This window comes from Embiotoca jacksoni, unplaced genomic scaffold, assembly GCF_022577435.1.
Source record: "Embiotoca jacksoni isolate LCO1_2020_lvr unplaced genomic scaffold, fEmbJac1.0.p SCAF_23, whole genome shotgun sequence".
NCBI classification, from domain to species: Eukaryota; Metazoa; Chordata; class Actinopteri; family Embiotocidae; genus Embiotoca; species Embiotoca jacksoni.
Window position 1 is genome coordinate 1116027 of NW_027185374.1, and position 22936 is coordinate 1138962.

Consider the following 22936-nt stretch of genomic DNA (forward strand, 5'->3'; position numbering starts at 1 on the left):
TTAACACAAGTTGTGTTCTCGCACAAACTTTCTATCCTTCAGGCAATTCACATTCGCTCCTGATCAAAAGTTTATCCAGTTGGCCAAAGGTCAAATAAAGCCAATAAAGTTAAAGCAACAGTATCAGCTCCTATAACATGAGGGCTGTGGCCACATAACTGAGCCCTACAAATGTATCTGGATTTTCGACCTCACTGAGTTCCTTTATGTGTCTCCAGGGAAAGACTTCAGTCCAGAAGAGCAGCTACGAACCAATCTGGAACGAGATGGTCATCTTCACCGAGCTGTTTCCTCCTCTCTGCAAAAGGCTGAAGGTCCAAATTAGAGACTCGGATAAGGTCAACGATGTTGCCATAGGGACCCACTTCATCGACCTACGCAAGATATCAAATGATGGAGATAAAGGTAGGTCAAAACATGCAGGGCAGCATACCATCAGTTTGTCTTATGACCATTGATTAGCTGTCAAGTATTATTCCACCTTCACTAGTTAATATTTTACTGCCGCTAGTAATTATCTGTGCTACATTGTGAATCGAGCCACACGACCTGCCTGACCCTCGGCTAATGTCTAGTAGAATTTCGTGGCTGACATTGAAATTGACTTGCAATCAATGCATACATTTGCATATGTTAAACCAAAGAATATGATTCATTGAGAATTTTATTTTTGCAAATGAAAGGCATAATGAGAAATTATTAAGCCCTGTTATATAGTGAGGCGTAAAACTCGGACATTCAACATTTATCCTCAAGCAAAACCACAAATGCTTCTACAATTGTGTCAATAGTCAGTGCATTCAGTAAAATTTGCACCTACCAGAAATGATAACTTTACACTTCTGGCAATGGGTGAAGGTTTTTTGGGGGGTTTTTTCAAATAGAAGAGAAAGACTCGGCACTGTTTCTGTTTACTAATGATTGCAGCAAAATGCATTTGAACTGCAACACAGGAATGAGTGCTTCGAACAAGAGTTAAAAGTCCAGACAAAAAACTTGTTAAAGAATAAAAAAAATCTGCTTTGAAATAAGCTCTGCTACAACTGGTTCTGGTGAAGAGTTCAATATTATTTAGTGACCATTTTTCAGAGGTCTGGGCAAAGACATAAACTCTTAATTCCAATAATAACTTTAATAACATTGACTTTCCTGCAATTCAAAATGTGTTGATAATTTGATGACTAGCTCTCTTTTTTATATATATATATATATATATATATATATATTTATATATATATATATATATATATATATATATCTGTTTCTGTTTTTGTTGGTCAGTGCTCTTTGAAAGCTTTGGAACAGTAGTGAAATAAAATGTCCAACAGATATTTCTTTCTCCGTCACCTTCTTCAGGGTTCTTGCCCACCATGGGTCCAGCCTGGGTCAACATGTATGGCTCCACCCGTCAGTACACTCTGTTGGATGAGCATCAGGACCTGAATGAGGGACTTGGAGAAGGGGTGTCCTTTAGAGCTCGTCTCCTGGTCTCCATAGCTGTGGAGATCCTGGACACCACTTCACCTGAGATCATCAGCTCCACTGAGGTGCAGGTGGAGACTGTCTCCAACATCTCTGAGGTGAGACTCTGGTCTATTTTTCCAGTGTATCTGTGTACTGCCAACTCTAACATGAAAGCAAAATTATCAGACAAAGGAGTCAAAGAAAAACTGTTATTTTGACTTGTGATCAATAACCTCTCTCGACCCCAAAGTAAACACAATGATGCCATAATCAGCCATTGTATTGGATCAGATGTACTTAACTGCTCATTGGGGAAATCACAAGCATTCATGTTGTGGCTTTGGGGCAATGTTGTAAATGTCTCCCCTGAGATCTTCAGTGTGTGCAAGTTATCAAGTGATGTGCTTTAAAGGAGAATCTGATCGCTCTTTTGAGGAAATAATACTATTCAAACAAATACTGCGCATAGGCTCATTTATCACCCCTTAAAATATTAAACCTGAATTTGGTTTTACCCATTATGGGTAATCTATAACACAAAGTAAAATGTATGTATCACTGGTTTTGTATTGTTAACTCGAGAAATGCATTAGTCAACTAAATTCTGAGAACAGGAATGGATTGCTGATATTTAACGTTGGAGTTGCAACAGAAGAAAAATTTTAAGTCCAAAAAGTTTACGAGCTTACTGTCAAATTTGGTGAGATACATGGAAGTTTCTCCATAATTCAGAAAAGAGACAGATATTATATGTACAGTGAATTACAAACAGATAAACTGCAACAATTCTTCCTCAGATTCTAAAATAAAATAATATTCTTGTCTCCAATAAAACGTTTATTGCCTTCGTCTTTCCATCAGAGCGCCACAGGGAAAATTGAAGAGTTCTTCCTCTTTGGCTCCTTCCTGGAGGCCACCATGATCGATAGGAAGATTGGCGACAAAACCATCACTTTTGAAATCACAATTGGTAAATAAACTTTTCAGAAACCTTGTTTATATTGACCTGCACACCACAAGTCTCTACTTTAACAGAAAAATGAGACAGCGAACAATAATCAATAGCTACTGCTATAACCGCGCACACTCGATAACCACCTGGATTGCTCATGTAACAGGTAACTATGGCAACCAGATAGATGGTGTGAGCAAACCTTCGTCGGCAAAGAAGAAGAAGAAAGATGGGGAGAACGAAGAGGAGGAAAGCGAGCTAATCCAGAACTCCAGTGAGGACGAGGCGGACGAGGACGGGGACCTCGTCTCAGTCTCCTCAACTCCTCTCATGAAGCCTGTCATCACTGACAGGTCAGTTGTCAAGGGTCATGAGGTCCCAAGAGCAGAAAGCTATCTGATGGTATTACAGAAATTGTTTTAGTATGATTTAAAAATTGTGAAAGGAAGTTAGACAGCATTTTAACATTTTGTTTGAACTTTCCAGGAACTACTTCCATCTTCCCTACTTTGAAAAGAAGCCGTGTGTCTACATCAAGAGCTGGTGGCAGGACCAGAGAAGACGACTTTACAATTCCAACATGATGGACAAGATTGCAGACAAGCTGGTCAGCACACGTCTTTCTTTTGGCTGGATCTATGATATGTAGCAGTCAATAATGATCTAATTGTCTACAGCCATAACAGTGTTTCTGTGTGGCTAAACTAAGACACCACAGGGCTTTGAGTTAACATCAGGATGCCAGAACGCTCGCACTGGTAGTGATAACAGTCCGATGTTTATCATGTATAGGGTTTACCGTGTCCACCGTCTTAGTTTAGCTTGTTATGTGTAGATAAGAGGGTATTTATAACAGAGGTTTTGGATATAAACTTTTGAGTACTCAAACTTGATTTGTTCTAAGCTCCGGTACTTTTCGTGTCCTGGCAGGAGGAGGGTTTGAATGATGTTCAGGAGGTCATTAAGACAGAGAAAGCCTTTCCAGAGCGCAGACTCAGGGGAGTGCTGGAGGAGCTCAACATCGGCTGCAGGTAATCTACATAACAATAATCATCTGTCACGGTCTCGTATCAAAACTGACATTATGCCTCGGTGGTCAGTATTGATTTAGAGTTTCTACTTGCAGTGACAGTTTTAAAACCTTTCCAAGTCCTTGGTTAGTATGGCATTTAATTGATAGTTTTGTATTGAATGCTTCACTCACTAAAGACAGCGTGCCACCTCTGCCATCTTCATCAAGCAGCACTCTGTAGTGAGCCACCTCTAAATCACAGTCATTGTGGGTGTCATGGTGAAAGCCTTTTCTTTCTTTTCATGTCCTTTTCGACACTATTAGAGTATGCTGACATGTATAATGGCCATATCTTTATTAATTTTAGATAAAAGAGGAGGGATACGTGTATTTATTAAGATATCAAATCAGTAGTCGACCCACCACTGTGTTTCTTCCTCAGTGTTTTTTTGTTGTTGTGCTTATTTCCAGTCGATTTGTGATGCTGGCAAACAAGGATGTGAACCAGGCGGGCAGAACCAAACTCGACCGAGAACGACTCAAGTCCTGCATGAGAGAGATGGTATGATTCACAGTTCTCAAATACAGAAGGAAGGAAGTAGCATGAGAGGAAGAGGAAGCTGTGATTAATGGCTTGAATTTGGTTGCTAATCTCAGAGCTGTTGTTACTATTGTTTTCATCATTACCGCTCATCATATGACCTCCTGCAGGACAGCGTGGGCCAACAGGCCAAGCAGATTCGGACTCAGGTGAAGAAAAACACAATCAAAGACAAACTGAAGCTGGTGCAGAACTTCCTGCAGAGGCTCCGTTTCCTGGCTGACGAGGTATGAAGTCACTCCTGCGTAATATAAAACCCAAATCCTGCTCAGAGTGAGTGCACACGATTCACATTTCGCGGGATAAATATATTGTGTTTTTAAACATTTACTTTGGTTTGTCGTCACTGGGGAAAGAACTTGAGACAATAACAATGGTCCCACGTCTTTATTTTGTCCAGCCTCAGCACAGCATCCCAGACGTTTTCGTCTGGATGATGAGCAACAATAAGCGCATTGCTTATGCGCGGATTCCTTCCAAAGACATCCTGTACTCCATAGTGGATGAGGAAACTGGCAGAGACTGTGGAAAGGTCAAAGCTGTCTTCTTCAAGGTACTATTAGGACCTCTCTCTTACTCATTTGTTAGCTTGTTACATTGAAACACACTTTGATAGCTTCGAACCATCTGAAATCAAATACCTCAAATGTTTCTCATCACTTTACTGTGAGGTGACTAGAAGTGGTGAATAGTCAAGATACAAGAAACAGTATTTACAGGCATTGTGGTGAATTGACTTGCAAATCTATGACAGCTGCTTAATATGTATGGATTGGGGCAAGATGAAACATCGTCTGCATATTGCTGAATGATTTACTCGCAATAACAATATCAAAGTGAGAATGTGTGGATCCATACTAAACGCGGAGCTGCTCAAGGGATTCTTCAGGGAGCAGTAGTTTTTCAAATAGTGGTTTGTTTGTAATTGCTCTGTTTATTGCTGTTGTGTCCACAGCTGCCTGGTAAGAAGGGCTTTGGTCCTGCAGGCTGGACAGTTCAGGCCAAGCTGGAGTTGTATCTGTGGCTGGGCCTCAACAAACAACGGAAGGATTTCCTCAGCGGTCTGCCTAATGGGTTCGAAGAGATCAAAGCCGATAAAATGGGCCCCGGTCTTCAGTCTGTCCCTCCTGTCAGCCTCATCTACAACAGTAAGTAAATGACAAACTGTGACACCTGGACACATCTGATGAGCTGATCCAGTCTACAATCAACTACACACAATTTGCGCTTACTTTTACTTTTCATTCAGAATAATGTTTTGCATTATTTTCTCTCTTTTTCACCATCAAGCTTTGCATTAGGCTTTCTCTTCATTCATCATTAAGTTTTAACTCTAAAATCAATCGTAGGCAAAACACAAACAAACAAACTCACTCAGAAGTAGACTATTGACTTTTTACTTTGCGGTTCACTTCTAACTTCAGTGTACAGTTGCTCACAGAGGGGATTGATCGCCAGTTAATGTGATGGTGATGTGTGTCCAACAGTGAAGCAGGTGTTCCAGCTGAGAGCACACATGTACCAGGCTCGCAGTCTGTTTGCCGCTGACAGCAGTGGCCTGTCGGACCCTTTCGCTCGGGTCTTCTTCTCCTCACACAGCCAGGTTACTGAGGTAACAGGAATGTGTATACAAGTACAGATTTCGTGTGTTTGTGTGTTTGTAGTGGTCGTGGGAAAGCTGAGTTGATTTGCGTGTATGCTGCAGGTTCTGAGTGAGACTCTTTGCCCGACATGGGACCAGCTGCTGGTGTTTGATGATGTGGAGCTGTTCGGGGAGGCCAGTGAGCTGAGAGACGACCCTCCGATCATCGTGGTTGAAATCTACGACCAGGACACTGTGGTAGGATCCTGCTCTACAAGAAGGAATGGATGCAGCGGAGACAAACTGCTTGTTAAACATTTCTGAACGCTTTAAGTTATCTGAATAAAACTAAATGTGCTTTGCTTCTCCATCCCTCACGTTCTATCTGTCTGTCCACCTTTGTCTCACTCTACCCTGTCCTTCACATGAATTCTGATGTCACTCATGCTGGGCTGGTTAAATAGAGTGTAAAAGCATTAGTACTTTAGAGGCTGTATTTGATCAGAAGTTTAAATAGTAGTATTAATCATTTGGTTCATCTAGCTGCTGATGAGCTCTGGGAAGATTTGAAAAAACTTGCAGGTACCTTGTCTCCCTCAGCAGCAGCAGAGATAGTTGTAGGAGTACAATACTCACAAAACATGGAACAAAAGTGAGGAAAGTTTTTTTAAGAGCACTAACAAATGACTCGTAGTCCTTTTGCTGCTCTATAATGTTTACTCTGGTAGTTTATTTGTTAGCTAGACTGTGTTTTTTTGTTCTATTTTGCAAGCTGTATACAAGCTATATCTACTTTGACTAATAGTGACACCAAGTGGCTGCCCTGTAAACTGCACCTCCCACACCCTCGTCTAACTCCCTTCCCTTATCCCCTTACCGTCTTGTCTGGATGGTTTTCACACAACTCCTGTGCACAGGGTAAGGCAGAGTTCATAGGTCGGACATTTGCGAAGCCCACCATCAAGATGTGTGATGAGCATTACGGGCCCCCGAGGTTCCCGCCACAGCTGGAGTACTACCAGATTTACAGAGGGAACTGCATTGCTGGGGAGCTGCTGGCTGCCTTTGAGCTGCTTCAGGTAACAGATGCAACGCAACAATGTATGAATGCTTTCATGTTTGCAATCTTCTTAACTGCTACACTGTTACCTCGACCAACTGTAGACAATCATTAAAGCTTTGGCAGAAATGTCTCTAATGTCTTCTGCATGATTCCACAATACAAACAAAACAGGGATCCCCTCATAGAAAACATTTGTGCACTCGTGCCACCAACAGGGTTCATACAAAGTCTTGAAAGTTTGGAAATGCTAAAAGTTTTTTTCGTATTGTTTTTTTAATAGCAGCATGCTAGACTGTTGTTTTAATGACTGACAGCTGGCTGACTAACGTAGAATATAAAGTTCTTTCTTATGGTCACTCGTCATTCACATCTCGATACTGGGCATCATTTGTTGATTCCTTACTCTGAAAGTTATTCAGCATTTGATAACCATGTTCAAAACAAAGTGTCAAAGTGACAATATACATTGATTAATAAAGGAATTATGTCCCCTTTATTTTTCATATTTGTATTTATAGAAATAATTTAGATGGTATTATAATTTTTGGTTGAAAAATGATTTAATTTTAATCTCAAAAAGCTTTACGAACAATGTACAAGTGATAAAAAAAATTTTTTAGAACACTCTGCAAGGTTCCCTAAAAGATGTGGAGCATACACAAAAGGTCATGAAAAAATTGTCGGAAATGTTTTTGGTTTTTTGTCTCTTCAACTGTCTGTTCATGTTCAACTGAGTTTTGCTTGTTTTCCAACCTGCTTTTCCTTTTATTCCGTTGGGCTGTCTGCCCTTTACATCATCACATACTCCTGTCTTCTTCCCCCTCACCCTTCTTTTCGTGCAAAAAATGAACAATCACACTTTTATTCGGTCATGTTTCCTCTGGGACTATCCCCTTTTCACTTTGTTCTCTTTTAAATATCCATTCCCCCTGACTTTCTCCTCCTGCTGCCTACAGATACCCTTTGATGCAGAGGAGATCAGGCGAGCTCTGATCGCTGTCCATAACTTTGCTGTTCCTCAAATAAAGGTTCTCTTTTCATTCTGTCTTTTCATCCCTCTTTGTCTTACTGTTTGGGTACACTGTTCAGTCTTTGTGCTACAGTAGCTGTCTTTTTTCTCTGCCAACATGACATTAACTGTTGGACCTCTCCACACTTCTTAAACATTGTTACACCAAGCAAAAGTAGAATTGATATAAATATTAGGACAGTAGGAAATAAATCTGATAAGGCGCTCTCAGGAGTGTTTCAACCTGATTTAGTTCTCCTCTCGCCCCCCCTCATTAGATCGGTCAAGGAGGGAGAGCTGACCTTCCCCCCCTCGAAGGGCCAACAGACTCCGAGCGTGGACCGATCCTCCCTGTGCCGCTGGGCATCCGACCTGTCCTGAGTCGCTACCGTATCGAGGTGAATTTTATCTCCAACTGTGACTGTGTATGCTGAGCTCCAAAGGTCCCTGTCTTATTGCAGGATTGTTTCCCTCTGGTTCAGGTTTTGTTCTGGGGATTAAGGGACCTGAAGAGGATCAACTTGGCTCAGGTGGATCGCCCACGTGTGGACATAGAGTGTGCAGGTAGAGGTGTTCAGTCTGCCCTCATCCAGAACTACAAGAAGAATCCCAACTTCAGCACCCTGGTCAAATGGTTCGAGGTGGTGAGTGCAACTGTCCATTTGATATTCAGGCCACTACGAAGCGGTATCTTTGATATTATATCTACGTCCTCGTAGTTAACGCATAACTTGAAATTCGGTCTTATTGCTTTTCTTGATTTTGACCGCAGGACCTTCCAGAGAACGAGCTCCTCCATCCGCCTCTGAACATCCGTGTGGTGGACTGCAGAGCGTTTGGCCGCTACATCCTGGTGGGGTCCCACGCAGTGAGCAGCCTGAGACGTTTCATCTACAGTGCTCCAGACAAGACCTCCAACAACTGGGCGACTGCAGGTGCTCACACTCATCTGAAGGAAGATATTCAGAAGCCTGTGTGTGTGTGTTTGGAGTAATGCTGTGTTTCTACTGGCAAGATACTTTATTTTGTGTACATTAGCTGTCCTTTTAAAAGGAGGACTGGCTGCTGTCACATATGCTCTGATGATAATTTGAGGCTGAAACCCATCGACACTTTTTGTCACAATTGTCAAATTTTGTCAATTTCAAACACAAAAGGGTATTCTGCCATTAACTTTTTTGTCATTGTTGGTTTCAATTTTTCTTAAAAAGATCCTCATCAAACAGAGAGTGTTTAACCTTTTTAAAGTCAGCGGTTTAGACAATAAAAACAAAGATTTAAAAGTAGCAGCTTTAGGACTATATTTACAATCTTCAGATCCAGCTCTCTGGTCTCAAAAGTGGACATTTTCTTCTTTATTAACTTTGCTGATTTCTCTGCTTCCTTTCGGCCCTGACCTCCTCTCCTCCTGTTTGTGTCTCCCCTCCATCTGTTATCTCGTCCCTCTCTGGCATGACGTGCCCGGCTGTCCTATCCTGTCCTTTCCTGCTGCCAACTGCCGTCTTTAACCTTCGGCTTCACTCCAGCTAAGCTAATGAATGGCTACATGGTCCTAACCAATGGCGGCTCCCAGCCCCGCTCCTCACCCAGCCTCTCTTCCCGCACCTTCTCTCGCCCCGCAGGTGACATCCTCGTCAACATGGACACAGAGGCTTCGATCCGAAAGATGGACACAGTCGTCAAGTTAGACGCTGTAAGCTTTTCTCATGTACAGTAGAGCAATGCCTGCTAATTTCCCCACTGTGTATGTTTATATACGGTATATTTAGTGAGTGTATAAATGGTGGAAGCAGAGCTGCTTTGTGTCCAGTCCTTTTTACCTGCCTCTGTACATGTGGCTCTCATACCTGCACCATCCGTTGTGTGTATTAATGCTTGTGTTGTTTTATGTGACGCCCTCTATCATAGATGTCTGATGCTGTTGTAAAAGTTGACATGGTGAGTAGCCTCCCTGTAGAAATATGCGCTGTAGTGAAGTGGCGCGTCACGATGAAATAGAACTGGAGGTACTAAGAATCACTGGAGTGTCTGTGATGTTTGAACAGACTGAAGAAGAGAGTGACAAAAAGAAGAAGAAGAAGAAAAAGAAGGGAGGAGTGGAGGAAGAGGACGAGACTGACGAGAGTGTGCTGGACTGGTGGTCCAAATATTTTGCCTCTATAGAGACAATGAAGGAGGTTTGTATATTCTACTGTCGTCTACTCTGTTTACATCTACACGTTTTAGTTAGCCTAACACTTGAAATTCGATTATACTGACACATTTTTCTTGCCTGGTTTTTCAGACGCTCCGAGCGCAGGACGCAGCTCAGGCAGAGGCAGAGGAGAGAGAGGACTTTGAGATAGCAGCTGAAGCTGCAGGTATTTGAACTCAAAGAAAACAGCAGCCTGCCAGCGTGACTCTGTGTCTGCTGCTTTGATTTCTTTTAAAGTGAAACGTCAACCGACATTGGATGTTGAGTTGTTTTTGTATTTTGCAAATGTGGACATATTTCTGACTCTTTTCAGGAATATGTTGGGTTTTTTTAAGTGCATGAGAGGCACTGTCTGTGCTTCCTCCTCTTCGTCGCCTTCATCCCATGGATCCATACTTCATTTGTGCTTCGAACAGATTCAAAGATGATCATATTCAGAACTGTCTTTACATCAGCTTGACTTCCCAGCTCAACAGTACAGATGAAAGTTGGCTGATACAGCTCTGCTGAATTGATCTACATCGCATTCTTCCTTTTACTTTATGATAATTAAAATAACTTATTTACAATAAGACTGCAATCCATGCAACATAACTCTTCATTAAAGGTGCCACTTGTAGCATATGAATAGATATCTTTGTCAAACTCAGTGTCAAAATTTGGAGTAAACTGTAAACACTTGTGAAGATTGGTTTGGATGCTTATGACATCGTTGTAGAGTTGAAACTACATGAGCCTTTGTCCTCTGAAGTTTGGCATGACGTTACTGTCAATCTTCTCACAGACATCTTTTCTTCTGAGGACCTCAAATCTTTTAGCGATATCATGCAACTATAGCACCTTTAAAATAAAATGTCTATTGACACATTTTCGACATTTGCTTGTTTTCCTCCTTCAAGAGTGACTTAACACCAGGCTTAAAAGCAGTGTTTTGGTTCAAAGTTCAGTGCTGAGTGTGGTTGCATCTGTAACCACACCCACCAGTGATGTCACAGTGTGCCGCAGTGCACCTGTACATCACTGCAGGAAGGTGATTTTTTTTTTTTTCAGGTGGTGTTAAATTCAGACAAACTGATTTGTGAACATTTTGATGTTTTTAGTTAGTTAGAGCTCAAGAACATTTAACTACATTTACAACATGAATTCAAGGACACTTAGTCTCCTGATAAAAAAAAAGACCTGTCAGCTTTCATGTTATGTGACACGTAGTGCTGTGTGAGACCCTGCCAACCCTCTTCATAACTCCGAACATACTTTGTCCACCTCCGCCTCCATTCACCCTTCCAATCAGATATCAAACCTGATGACCTTCTTCTGAAAGGCTCCAAGATGAGGGAAAAGAGCAAAGAGAAGAAGAGCTCCAAGGACAAGAAGAAGGGTCAGGCCGCAGACGGCGCTGAGAAACGACCAGTTAAAGCGAAAGTGGATGAGCTGATGGTGAGTGTGTCACTCACATTCAGACAAAAGTTAGCCAACACAACACTCATCCTCTTTCTGTTTGCAGGTGTACAACAAGGAGCTCGAGAGCGAGTACGGCAACTTCGAAGACTGGCTTCACACTTTCAACCTGTACAGAGGAAAGGCGGGGGATGACGACGAACACGCCCTGGATGACGACAGAATTGTGGGCAGATTCAAGGTGGGGAAACACTGCGTAAAAACGTTTACATCTCAGTCAACACTTGCCGACAGTAAATATGACCTACGGGTTTTGTTTTTTGTTTTTGTGACCCAGGGATCCCTATGCATGTACAAGCTACCTCTGTCCGAGGAGATCACAAAAGAGGCGGGATTTGATCCTAATATGGGCATGTTCCAGAGCATCCCGCATAACGATCCAATCAACGTCCTTGTTCGCATCTTTGTGGTCAGGGTGGGTGACATTCTCAATGTTTAAATCTGTGCTACAATCAAAAATGATAACTACATAAATAATAAGACAAAATCAATTCTCTCCTATTTTCCTCTGTGTTTTTAGGCCACAGACCTCCATCCTGCTGATATCAATGGGAAGGCTGATCCATACGTTGTCATTAAGCTGGGCAAGTCAGAGGTCAAGGACAAAGAGAACTACATCTCCAAACAGCTCAATCCCGTGTTTGGCAAGTAAGTCAAGAGAGCGTGTATCAGTTTGTTATCATGTGTTGGTGGTGCAGTAGAAAAGTCAGGCATATTTGTTAGTCTCATGGGAAACAGAAACAAATATTTAGCGTGATATTTTTATTCTCTGAGCTGATTTACAAGCAGCATTCAAAAGTAGGTAATGGTGTTAATTGCCAGTCTGCCAAGAAGTTTAAGTCACAATAATTAAACCAAACTGTACTCAGCAGTCTTCAAATCTGTTGTCTGTACGTTCTTATGCAACAGTATTTTGAATGAGCCTGAATATGTTTATTCAGGCTCTGTTGTTCTGTTTATTGTTAACTTGTCTGCGCTCAGATCGTTTGACATCGAGGCCACGTTTCCCATGGAGTCCATGCTAACAGTGTCTGTGTACGACTGGGATCTGGTCGGCACGGATGATTTGATTGGAGAGACGAAGATCGACTTGGAGAATCGCTTCTACAGCAAATACAGAGCCACCTGCGGCATTTCATCCAACTACTCTCTGTGAGCATTAATGTGTTTATTCTGTACATGTCCGTTATTGGTTGTGAGTGTTGTAAGGTGCAGTGTCTCCATAGGAAACTCAACATCTGCTTTAAGTACTGTGTGAAAGTCTGAGTCTTTTGCAATTTAAGTTATCCGAGTAATCTTAAAAGCTTCCTCAATTTCATTGCATTTTGTGTTTCATTTTATTTCAATAATCACAATTTTCTTAAAGACCTCTCTCTACGCTCTTTGTTATCTGTTAATGGTAGCCATGGATACAATGTTTGGCGGGACCCTATGAAGCCCAGCCAGATCCTGGCTAAACTCTGCAAGGAAGGCAAGATTGACGGACCTCAGTATGGACCAGGAGGCAAAGTCAAGGTGGCCAGTCGAATCTTTATGGGACCAACAGAGATCGACGATGAAAATGGTACCGCTGCATTTATCTCCTTCTACTGTGAAATCATATTAAAGTCTAACGTCACTATTGAACTGTCAAACTAATTGATGGCAATATAATACAATATACAAGTAATTAATGGTCTCTGATTTTAAAGAAGTGATTATAATTTATATTTACTGTCATTTGTGTTGGTGTTTGCAAAAGGACTTTTAATTTTCCTCTTTTTTTTCTTCCTTCTTGTTCCAGTTTTGTACTAAAACCAATATCCCATACATATTCAGTTACATCAACCTTTTAACTTTCTTAAAATAAATTTGGCATTGAACCATTCTGACTCAAGTATTTTTATTTTTTGCTTTCCCTTTTCTTCCCTTTACCTCTTCATTTTGCCCTTTTGTCATCGCATCGATCTCCCAGGTCTGAAGAAGCAGACCGAGGAGCATTTAGCCCTGACGGTGTTGAACCACTGGGAGGAGATCCCAAGACTTGGCTGCAAGCTCGTCCCCGAACACGTTGAGACCAGACCCCTGCTGAACCCTGACAAACCCGGGATCGAACAGGTAGGAAAGAGACACCTCGCCCAGAATCGTGAAACAGTTCCGGCTGGTAATTATTGCAGCAGTTTTCTTTTTCTCAAAGGGCCGTATTGAGATGTGGGTGGACATGTTTCCTATGGATATGCCTGCCCCTGGACCTGCGATTGACATATCCCCACGGAAACCAAAGAGGTACATCCTGACTGGAGCAAAAAGACAAATATCACTCTGAAGATGATGTCATGATGATGCCAAACCACAAATCCAGTGCAAATTCAATGGGAAAGATATATATTTATTGTTTTTTTAAATGTTTTTTCAACAGATTATGTAGTTTTATCCCCAGGTTAAATTATGGTGAGTCTATTTGACTAGTTAGCTCTCTAGTAATGTCAAATATAAGTCCAACAATGTGTGTGTGTTCCTTCCTCCCCCCCTTACCAGATATGAGCTCAGGGTGATTATTTGGAATACAGACGAAGTAATACTGGAGGACGATGATTACTTCACTGGGGAAAAGTCCAGTGACATATTTGTCAGGGGGTAGGTACAGTGGGGCGGGGCCACCAAGCCTCCTCCCGTGGGTGTGAGCTGTGTGTGGATTTTTTTTTTTTTCTTTTTGCAGTTAACCGTTTTTTTTGTTGTTGTTTTGTTTCCATTTTTTCTGTGTGCGTGTTTGTGTCGTTTGTCTCTGTGTTTGTGGCGTCTCTCCTGTCTGTCTGTCGTCCTTTCTCTCTTCTCTGGTCAATGCTCTGCTGATGTCTAGCTTTGAGCTTCGTGTTGTTATTTGGAACACTGATGACGTAATTCTAGAGGACGATGCTTTCATGACAGGAGAGAAGATGTCTGACATCTATGTCAGGGGGTAAACACACGATTCCATCGCATGGCTCGTACAAATACCCTTTTTTCCTGCTCCTGAATCCCTCGAATCATTTCTTCTTGTTTTAACTCTTCATCCAGCACGTCACCTCGCTTGTCTCAAACTCTCCCATTAGCACGCTGAAAACAAATGCCGAATGAAAAATTTGCACTGTAAGGACCAAACCACATGAATGACTTGAGTATTGATTGTAGATCTGTCAAATTTCAGAGACATCTGTCAGTCTACTTTTAGCTTATGTAGCCACATTTCAATTGCATCAAGATGGATACACATAACTAATATTAATAGCCAATATTGAACTATATCACAAATATATTGTATATATTCTCGACATTGGTGTCTGTGTTTACCGATAACAAAAAAATGTGGCACAGAAATGACAAAGATATGTTTCAGATAACAGCAACAGAGTCTTCATTACATTATTTGTCCACTGGAGAGCAGTTTATTTTTCATTTGTAAAATATCTTACCTACCACATGTATTATCTTGGTCACAACTCTTAAACTCCAAAAAAGTTCTCATTTCATTTTTTGCAACATAAATTAATATTAGTTTCACTCTGTGGAGTCGTAAAAATGTTTTAATTGATATTGTGAACATGGTCCAACCAATACTTTTTCTATGAGCTTCAAAACAGAAACACCGAGTTTAAGTAGCTATTAAGCTACAAAGATCAATTTAGTAAGGTGAGCTGTCTATTTGGGTTAATCACTATAAAAGGAGCCCTTTCACAAAATATGTTTGTTTAAAAAAAAAAAAAAAGATTTCAAACTGTTCTATATCAATATTGGTATCAACCACAAAAAGCACTGTTTTGTTCAGACTTTAATTAACACAGCTGAAACATCAGAAAGATGAGATGGACTTTTTCCCACAGCTGCACAACTGCTGTACATTTTGTGTGAGGTGTTGTGGTTTGGTCCTGTGCTGCAGGCGCTCCTGGACATTACCAAAAAATAATGACTTTCCACAAATTTCCAATTAAAAAAAAAAATCTTGCATGAAAGTGCACTTTTCTGTACACTCATCAAGCACTTTATTAGAAGCAGCATACTGATACTGGATAGGGCCTTCATTTGCCCTCAAAACAGCCTCAGTTCTTTACGGCATGGATCCTACATGATGTTGGAAATATTACTAAGTGACATGATTACATCCCATAATTCTTTGAAAATTTGTCGCCTGCAAATTCATGCTGCAAATCTCCTATTCTGCTAAATCCCAAAATTGTTCACCATTACTTCACTGGCAGCTTCGGCTCCTGACACCCAGCAGGTTGTGTCCACGGATTCATGCTGTTTCATCCAAATTGTGAGCCTACCATTTGGAGCCTTGTTAGAAATGCAGATTCATCAAACCCGTCTTCAACTGTCCAGTTTTTGTGAGCCTGTACTTACTGCAGTGCCTGATATCTGTTATTGGCTAACGTGTCTCATCAACAAGGCGTTTTCATCGGCAGATCTGCTGCTCATTGGATGTTGTTTTCTTTTTTACATCATTCTGAGTAAACTGTAGAGACTGTTGTGCATGAAAACCGTCAGCAGTTTCAGACTCGGATAACAACATCTTATGCTTTTCACTGCTGTCGCATGATTGGCTGATTGGATAACTGTGTAAACAGACAGGTGTACAGTTGTTCCTAATAAAATGCTCGGTGATTGTATGCATGCCTGGTTGACATGACTCCAATGTTCTTATTAACATTGTTATTTTGCAGCCTGGATTCAACCTCTAATGTACCACATATTGGTTCCTCTTCACTCCTGCCTATCTTAACCAGAATCATTTTTCTCTCAACTGATGTGGTATCACCTGTGGATGGGTCACCTCCGGACTTTACTGTAACAAACAGGATGCCATCCTCAAACAACCCTGAACACAGAATGACGAAGTGCTTTAGAAAGGAAGATCACTTTTACTCCAGATTTCTGTAGCTGACCGGACTGTCCCGGAGTGAGAGGGAAGAAAGGAGAACTGGGGTTGTTTCAGATGGATCCGGTGTTGTCATACAGTAGAGATAATTCAGTTGTTGGGTCACATGAGATCAGGCACGTTTTCTTTCCTTTAGTTAAAACTCCCCAACGCCCTCTCTCAAATTATACCAGTTTATGCATCTCAGTTACCAAATCTTTTTTGGGGGGACTCTTCTGTATTTGCCAAGTAGTTTTAGGCTGCTAATATGTAATGTAATGAATTTTAACGATGCATTTTGAGAACTGAGAGTGCAGCTTCTTCCCTGCTACCCCTGACTTATGAAGCCAGCCTCGCTCCGCTGTTAATGAAACCGCAACAGAATAATCCTGAGCTTTGATCCTCTATTCGCAATCTGCATCAAGGATGAACTTTTTTCAAACAAATATTTTGGATAAATTTGGCCAGTGACACTTCTGCAAGCTTTATGTGTGCATGGCTTTGTAAATAGTGTGAAGCTCCAACAGCAAATCAGATTTTTATGGGTCACCCAACAGACATTTAACATTGTCATACACGCATGAATGTAAATCTGATTTGCTTTTGGGGAGCCACATTATGTGTTTTGATTTTGACCTACTCGCATCATCTCTCTTGTTAGCAGACTGGTATATTTAACATGTCCTATGCTCTTGTTTAAATTACTCCAAATTGTTAGAAAGTAACTGACAGACAATTGTAATTTCCTGTCAGACCTTATAAGTGCATGACAAAATCTATGAGCTCATCACATCATGAATGATCCCAGAGATCAGCCTAACTCTGATCTCTGTGACCGTTTCCGCAGATGGCTGAAAGGGCAGCAGGAGGACAAACAGGACACTGACGTGCACTACCACTCCCTGACCGGTGAGGGCAACTTCAACTGGCGCTTCGTCTACCCCTTTGATTACCTCATGGCCGAGGAGAAGATCGTCATCTCTAAGAAAGAGTCCATGTTCTCCTGGGATGAGACTGAATACAAAATCCCTCCTCGTCTCACAATGCAGGTCTGGGATGCAGACCACTTCTCTGCTGATGACTTCCTGGGTGAGAACTGAGAAATTATTGTTTTTTTTTGTTCTCTTTGATCTTTTGGGGCTGTAAGACATACTTGAGCTTGTTACGTCAAATCTTATTGTTTGAGGAATCATTTTAGTCTTTTGCTCAAAATTGTGAGCTGCTGATCTGAACAGACTGAAATATGTCAGATGATTATGAAACTTTGTACAAACATTCATGTTCCCCAGTGGATGAACCTCACCTGACTTTGCCTTTGGCCAACTAATAGGTCAACATTTCTGTCTTTTAGTTAAATGCCTCAACAACTATTGCCAAGAAATGTGGTACCTGAAGGATTGTTTTTAATAACTGATGATCCTTTGACATTTCCATTTCTATCACATGAAATCTCAGTTTGTCCAACATTTTGGTTTATGCAGATACTTACACAACAAACAACAATTCCATCAGCATCAGCTGTACTTTGTGTTTTGTGCTAATTAGCCGTTAGCTTTCTAACTATGGTAATAAATATATGCATCTGCAGGTCAGCACATTGACATTTGGCTTTGAACTACAGCCTCACAAAGATGTTGGTATAATTTGTCATAATCCAGTCATGGTGTCTTCTGTTTTACCAAATTCACCAGGAAATAGCTGGTTTTAATTCAAATGTATTTTTGGTTCATTGTCCTGTTTAGTGGCCTGCTCCTGGCCCAGTCACCCATTCATTTGACCTCAGTCATTACAAGAGGCTTACAGCCCTCACTGTCTGACCACTTTTGCTATCACCACTCCCAGGTGCAATCGAGCTGGACCTGAACCGGTTCCCTCGCGGCGCCAAGACGGCCAAGCAGTGCTCTCTTGACATGATCCGAAATGAGCTGCCCACTATTTCCATCTTCAAACAGAAGAGGGTCAAAGGATGGTGGCCGTTTGTCGCCCGTGATGAGAACGATGACATGGAGCTCACGGTGAGACAGTCTTGAAATGCTGGGCATCGCAGCATGAGCAGAGTCATGACTGCAGTCTGGGAAATATGTATCTCAAAATCACTTCAAAATGTTAGATCGCCACCTTAAAGGGGGAAAATGATGAAGGAAAATCAGCAGTATCAAGGAAAACACAAGTCCATAAAAGTACAATAAAAGCGAGAAAGTGAAAGAACAAAATACAGGGCAGTTCAAAAAGCTTCAGAGGGAGCTTGTTGCAAAAAGTAAGGTATTTCACAGTACTTATTTTGTGGTCAAAAGGTGACTTTTTCTTTTCTAATTTGCATGTTATTGATGTCCTTACAGGGTAAGGTTGAGGCTGAGCTTCACCTGGTGACAGCAGAAGAGGCAGAGAAAAGTCCTGTTGGTCTGGGACGAAATGAGCCGGATCCTCTGGAGAAACCAAAGTAAGATATCAACATGTTGCATTTAGGGAGAATATAGCAACTTACAAACAAACTCACTGGTTTCACAGTTGGACACACACACGGGTCCCTTTAACTTTCTCGTTGGGAAAATCATTCTTACAATGCAAAAAGCAGTTAAAAATCATCAGCATCAAAACATAGAGACGCAAATCATGACCAAACATATATGTAATCTTACAAAGATGTGATTTGGTCATGTTTTCTGAAACTTCAGCGCTGCTTTCTGCACTGTAAAAGATCACTGTTACACTTGTTTCTCCTCCTACCATCTCTTCAACTGTCTCCCTGTCTCTCCCTTCCCCTCGTCCTTTCCCTTTTTTTGTGCATGTGATTCTTTTTCTCCTTCCCCTGTCTCCCTCTATTTGCCTCATCTACATTCCTTCCCTCCCTCTTTCTCTCCCTTCTTCCACAAAGTCGCCCGGACACCAGTCTTATGTGGTTTCTGGGCCCTCTGAAGTCCATTCGTTACTTCATCTGGCACAACTACCGCTGGCTGATCCTGAAGGCCCTGGGGCTGATACTGCTGCTGCTCATGCTGGGCCTCTTCCTCTACTCATTCCCTGGTTACCTGGTCAAGAAGATGCTGGGGGCCTGACGCGCTGGTAGCCTCCGACCCCCTCCTCACTGTCTCTGCTTCTCTTTTTGCCCCCTTTTTCCTCCTGGATTCTTATGTCTTAACTACAACTCCTCCTCCTCTGTCCTGCCAAACACTTTCTTTATTTTCTGTTTTCCTTCACTATCTTAGAAGTAGAATAGTCGTTGTGTCCCTTTGTTCTATCTTGTCTCGTTCCTTTATGCCACCAAGTTTCATAAGTCATCTCGTATGTGACCAACTGTTTGGTTTGGAAAGGAGGAGGCACATTTTTAAGTAGAGGTGAACAACTGCAGTGTTCACTGCATATAAGATGGATAGTAGAGATGGGAACGATTTGTATGTTAATTAATTTACAATATAACATCATCTCGTGATGATTTTTACACTCGGTTCAGTTTTTAAACATGTCACTTGTCAGGGTTAGTCTAAGGGTTCGGCTTAACTCGTGTCTATTTACAAATCAGAAAATGTGTCATTGTGATAGCTCTGATATCAGCTGGTATTCTGCAATAGCACTTCAAGAAACCCTTTTATCGAGTTCATTCCAGATTTTACCAAATATAGAAGAAGCTACCGTTTTGGTTAATGAAATGAGACGTAGCAGCATCGAGTAAAGTGACTTTAGGTTCCAAAAATGGTCACTTTGATGCCGTATTATGTTTCATTGTTGATATAAAAACAAAGCACTTAAATAAATACTGACTACATTTATAATTTCACAACAATATAAAAATTCTTATGGGTCATATCATGTCTTGAATGTCAGTTTCATTACTCATAGCAGCTTTAAATAGGACTTAAAACAGGGACACTAGTGTGTCTGTAAAGGTGATGACATGAAGTAAATCAGAAGTTGAATAAACGTTGTATTAAACTAAAATAGCTTTAAAAACATGTTGGTCAATCATCCATCCATCCATCCATTCATTTTTATGAACATACCCATTTCTACATATGGGAAAACTTCCACTGTGCGATGTGTTTTTGTGAAATATAGTTTTGATAGAAATGTGGATTGTGAGCATGCTGTTGTCCACATGGCTTACTAACCACTAATGCCAGGTTTTCTTCCTGTCTTTTACTCCTCCCATCTTTCACCCTATTTCTTTCTCTATCCACCCCTTCTCACGCTTCCTTCCACCTGCATGCCCTCCTCACCATTCCTTTGCTTTCTCCTCTAAAACCTCCATCTGTTCCATCCAGTCGCCCAGACACCACCTTCCTGTGGTTCCTGAGTCCGCTGAAAGCCATCCGCTACCTGGTGTGCAACCGCTACAAGTGGCTGATCATCAAGATCGTGTTGGCCCTGCTGCTGCTCATCATGCTGGGCCTCTTCCTCTACAGCATGCCGGGCTACCTTGTCAAGAAGCTGCTGGGGGCCTGAGTCACTGCTGGGAGGACGGGGAAAGGGTGGGGTGACCGGCCGTAAAGATGGAAGGGTAGACGGATGAGTGAATGGGCGGAGACACATGGAAGGTGCTGGCTCACCCACAAGACGGGAAGCAGAACCAGGTCCGATTGCATTACTTTCTCCTCTCCAGTCCATCCTGATCTTCATAATCAGCCTTCCACCTTAGCACTGAGGAGAAGAGCAGACACCATCTGATGTGACTGTTTCCCCTCCAATCCACTGCAGAACTGCTTCTAACCAATCTGCCACAAACCTAACAAATATAACGCACAGTATCTGGACTCCATCCTCGAACTGACTAAACAAAGTAACCCCTGATCTCACTCACACTTCTTCTTCTCCAGCAATGTTATACGACAGTGAATGTTTATTTGTTTCTTTATACGTCTTTTCATTTACTCATGAGGACAAATCAGCGTGTCGGGTTAGTGGTCACACGATTGCATGGAATATTCACTTCAAGTGATGACACATGATCTGCTCCTGATTTAGGTTGTTAGGGAACAAATGACCGATATTTTTGGTAACACATTTACCCTGCCCCCCCATTTAGGATTTGTAAGCACTATATAAACATTTGTTAACTAGTTTGTTAAATATTATAATGTAATTATAGACAGATTGAAGGTCATTTTAATTGATTAACAATTATAACTTCTCCTATGAAGATATAATATTATTACAGCTATGTTTCTTTATATTGTCATTCATTGTGTTTTATACATCAGCCTCCACCTTTCAGTCCCCACAGGAAGTGTTACAGTCGTTGAAAAATAAATTACAAATATTTATATTTGCATTATAGTGTGTTATAAACCATTCATGAAGTGCTTATAGAGTGCCAATAAATGTCAGATGGGGGGTTAATGCAAAGTGTTACCTTTTTTCAAATGTTATAACTCTTGCGGTCTTTGCACACTTATATAAGAATATTAATGAAGAAACTAAAAAAAAGTCTATTTTCCTAATACAATTCAATGAGACAGAGAACAAGATGACTACAAAATGAAACAAATACTTATTAAACATGTCGTGGGGTTTAGTTCAACTGCATTGTTCAATATTTAATCTTCTTGAATCAAAGCAACCAAACCAGATTTGGGTCAGTGTTCGCAAATCCTTTTAATTTTTCTGTTTTTATAATTAAACTGTGGACAGTTCAGCTGATTCTCTCAGGATGTCCTGTGCTCAGTCAGTATTCTCATGTTTTTGTGTAATTGTGTAATTGCTCTTCAGTCCACTGTCCTGTGCTGTAATCCGTACTGAGAAAAACACTCGCAGGAGAAAGAAATAGAATATTATTTGCGAATATCCTTTGACCAGGTCTTATTTAAAAGTCCTCAAAACTACTAAACACGTAAAGGTTGTCACCAAAACAGGCTTTTGTGTTAATATGCATGCATCATTGTGATAACTGACCGGAGAGGTCATGTGTGTTGGCATGACTTTGTCTTTCCAGCTCGACACAAACCAAATCACCGCCCTTGTTGTCTTTAACATTATAGTTAATATAAAGATGATTTCAAGGGACTATGATCAAAGTGCACTTGAACAGAGCTGCGAAAAGGGTTTGAGGTTGCTTCTGAAAATGATCTAACCCTGCCTCCATATTAGATGGCCTTGTGTGTGGTGTCCGTTACCCCCTTCAATTTTGACTGCAGTTGACCTCATATGTTACAGTCTTTGTTTGTGAATCTGCGTTTTACCGATTACAGTTATTGTTTGCACTAAACTAAACTTGCCTGTTTTTACAATGAATTTGTGTATTTATATTTATGTGTTGAATTGTGTGCAATATTTGTTTTTGTTTGTTTTGACAATTTGAAATAAACTGAATTCCATGACTACATATTTAGAATCATTAAAGCAGCTAGAAATGGTCATTTTACAATGACAATAGGTCACATGACTACTTGTATGTATCAGGGGTCGCAGATAATTATCACATGACGCAATGGAGCTTTAGAGTGTTTTACAGCTCATTGTTTTGGTTTCTAGGCTCACTGCTTTTGTTTTGGTTGACTCTCATCGCTGCATTATTTTCAGCAAAAACCTCTGTGGACTTCTTGCTCAGCACCAAAAAGCAGACCACAGTAATGACTAGGAGATCCAGGAGAGCATTTAGCAGTTATGGGTCAGTTATTTCTTTCAGAAGTTAGCAGAGACCAAAACGGAGCTAAAAGAAGAATGAGTATTTGACTTAGATTCACCATATGCATAACTACAAATAAATGCTTATGTTGCTCCATATCTGCAGGGTG

The 22936-nt window shown here is 41.1% G+C and overlaps 1 protein-coding gene across 9 annotated transcripts in view; it reads left to right on the forward strand.

Moving 5' to 3' along the window:
- The window catches only part of otofa (otoferlin a), a 74249-nt gene extending 51727 nt beyond the window's left edge, over positions 1-22522 (forward strand). The window contains exons 14-48 of one of the 9 annotated variants that reach the window (XM_069158133.1): positions 219-405; positions 1357-1580; positions 2326-2434; positions 2583-2769; positions 2903-3023; positions 3347-3447; positions 3900-3990; positions 4140-4256; positions 4430-4582; positions 4985-5177; positions 5517-5641; positions 5735-5869; positions 6529-6690; positions 7631-7702; positions 7962-8081; positions 8166-8327; positions 8456-8618; positions 9210-9376; positions 9592-9621; positions 9729-9860; positions 9968-10043; positions 11169-11314; positions 11382-11516; positions 11613-11750; positions 11856-11983; positions 12317-12487; positions 12739-12899; positions 13290-13432; positions 13512-13600; positions 13853-13951; positions 17056-17297; positions 18051-18223; positions 18548-18648; positions 19084-19271; positions 20468-20549. In XM_069158133.1, coding sequence (XP_069014234.1) covers positions 219-405; positions 1357-1580; positions 2326-2434; positions 2583-2769; positions 2903-3023; positions 3347-3447; positions 3900-3990; positions 4140-4256; positions 4430-4582; positions 4985-5177; positions 5517-5641; positions 5735-5869; positions 6529-6690; positions 7631-7702; positions 7962-8081; positions 8166-8327; positions 8456-8618; positions 9210-9376; positions 9592-9621; positions 9729-9860; positions 9968-10043; positions 11169-11314; positions 11382-11516; positions 11613-11750; positions 11856-11983; positions 12317-12487; positions 12739-12899; positions 13290-13432; positions 13512-13600; positions 13853-13951; positions 17056-17297; positions 18051-18223; positions 18548-18648; positions 19084-19264 — 4734 coding nt within the window. In that variant the 3' untranslated portion in view covers positions 19265-19271; positions 20468-20549. Of the gene's footprint in view, positions 1-218; positions 406-1356; positions 1581-2325; positions 2435-2582; positions 2770-2902; positions 3024-3346; positions 3448-3899; positions 3991-4139; positions 4257-4429; positions 4583-4984; positions 5178-5516; positions 5642-5734; positions 5870-6528; positions 6691-7630; positions 7703-7961; positions 8082-8165; positions 8328-8455; positions 8619-9209; positions 9377-9591; positions 9622-9728; positions 9861-9967; positions 10044-11168; positions 11315-11381; positions 11517-11612; positions 11751-11855; positions 11984-12316; positions 12488-12738; positions 12900-13289; positions 13433-13511; positions 13601-13852; positions 13952-14174; positions 14274-17055; positions 17298-18050; positions 18224-18547; positions 18649-19083; positions 19272-20467 lie in introns of all 9 variants that reach the window. The other 8 variants (XM_069158136.1, XM_069158139.1, XM_069158137.1 and 5 more) reach the window with 8 other exon arrangements.
- The last annotated feature ends 414 nt before the right edge of the window (positions 22523-22936 follow it).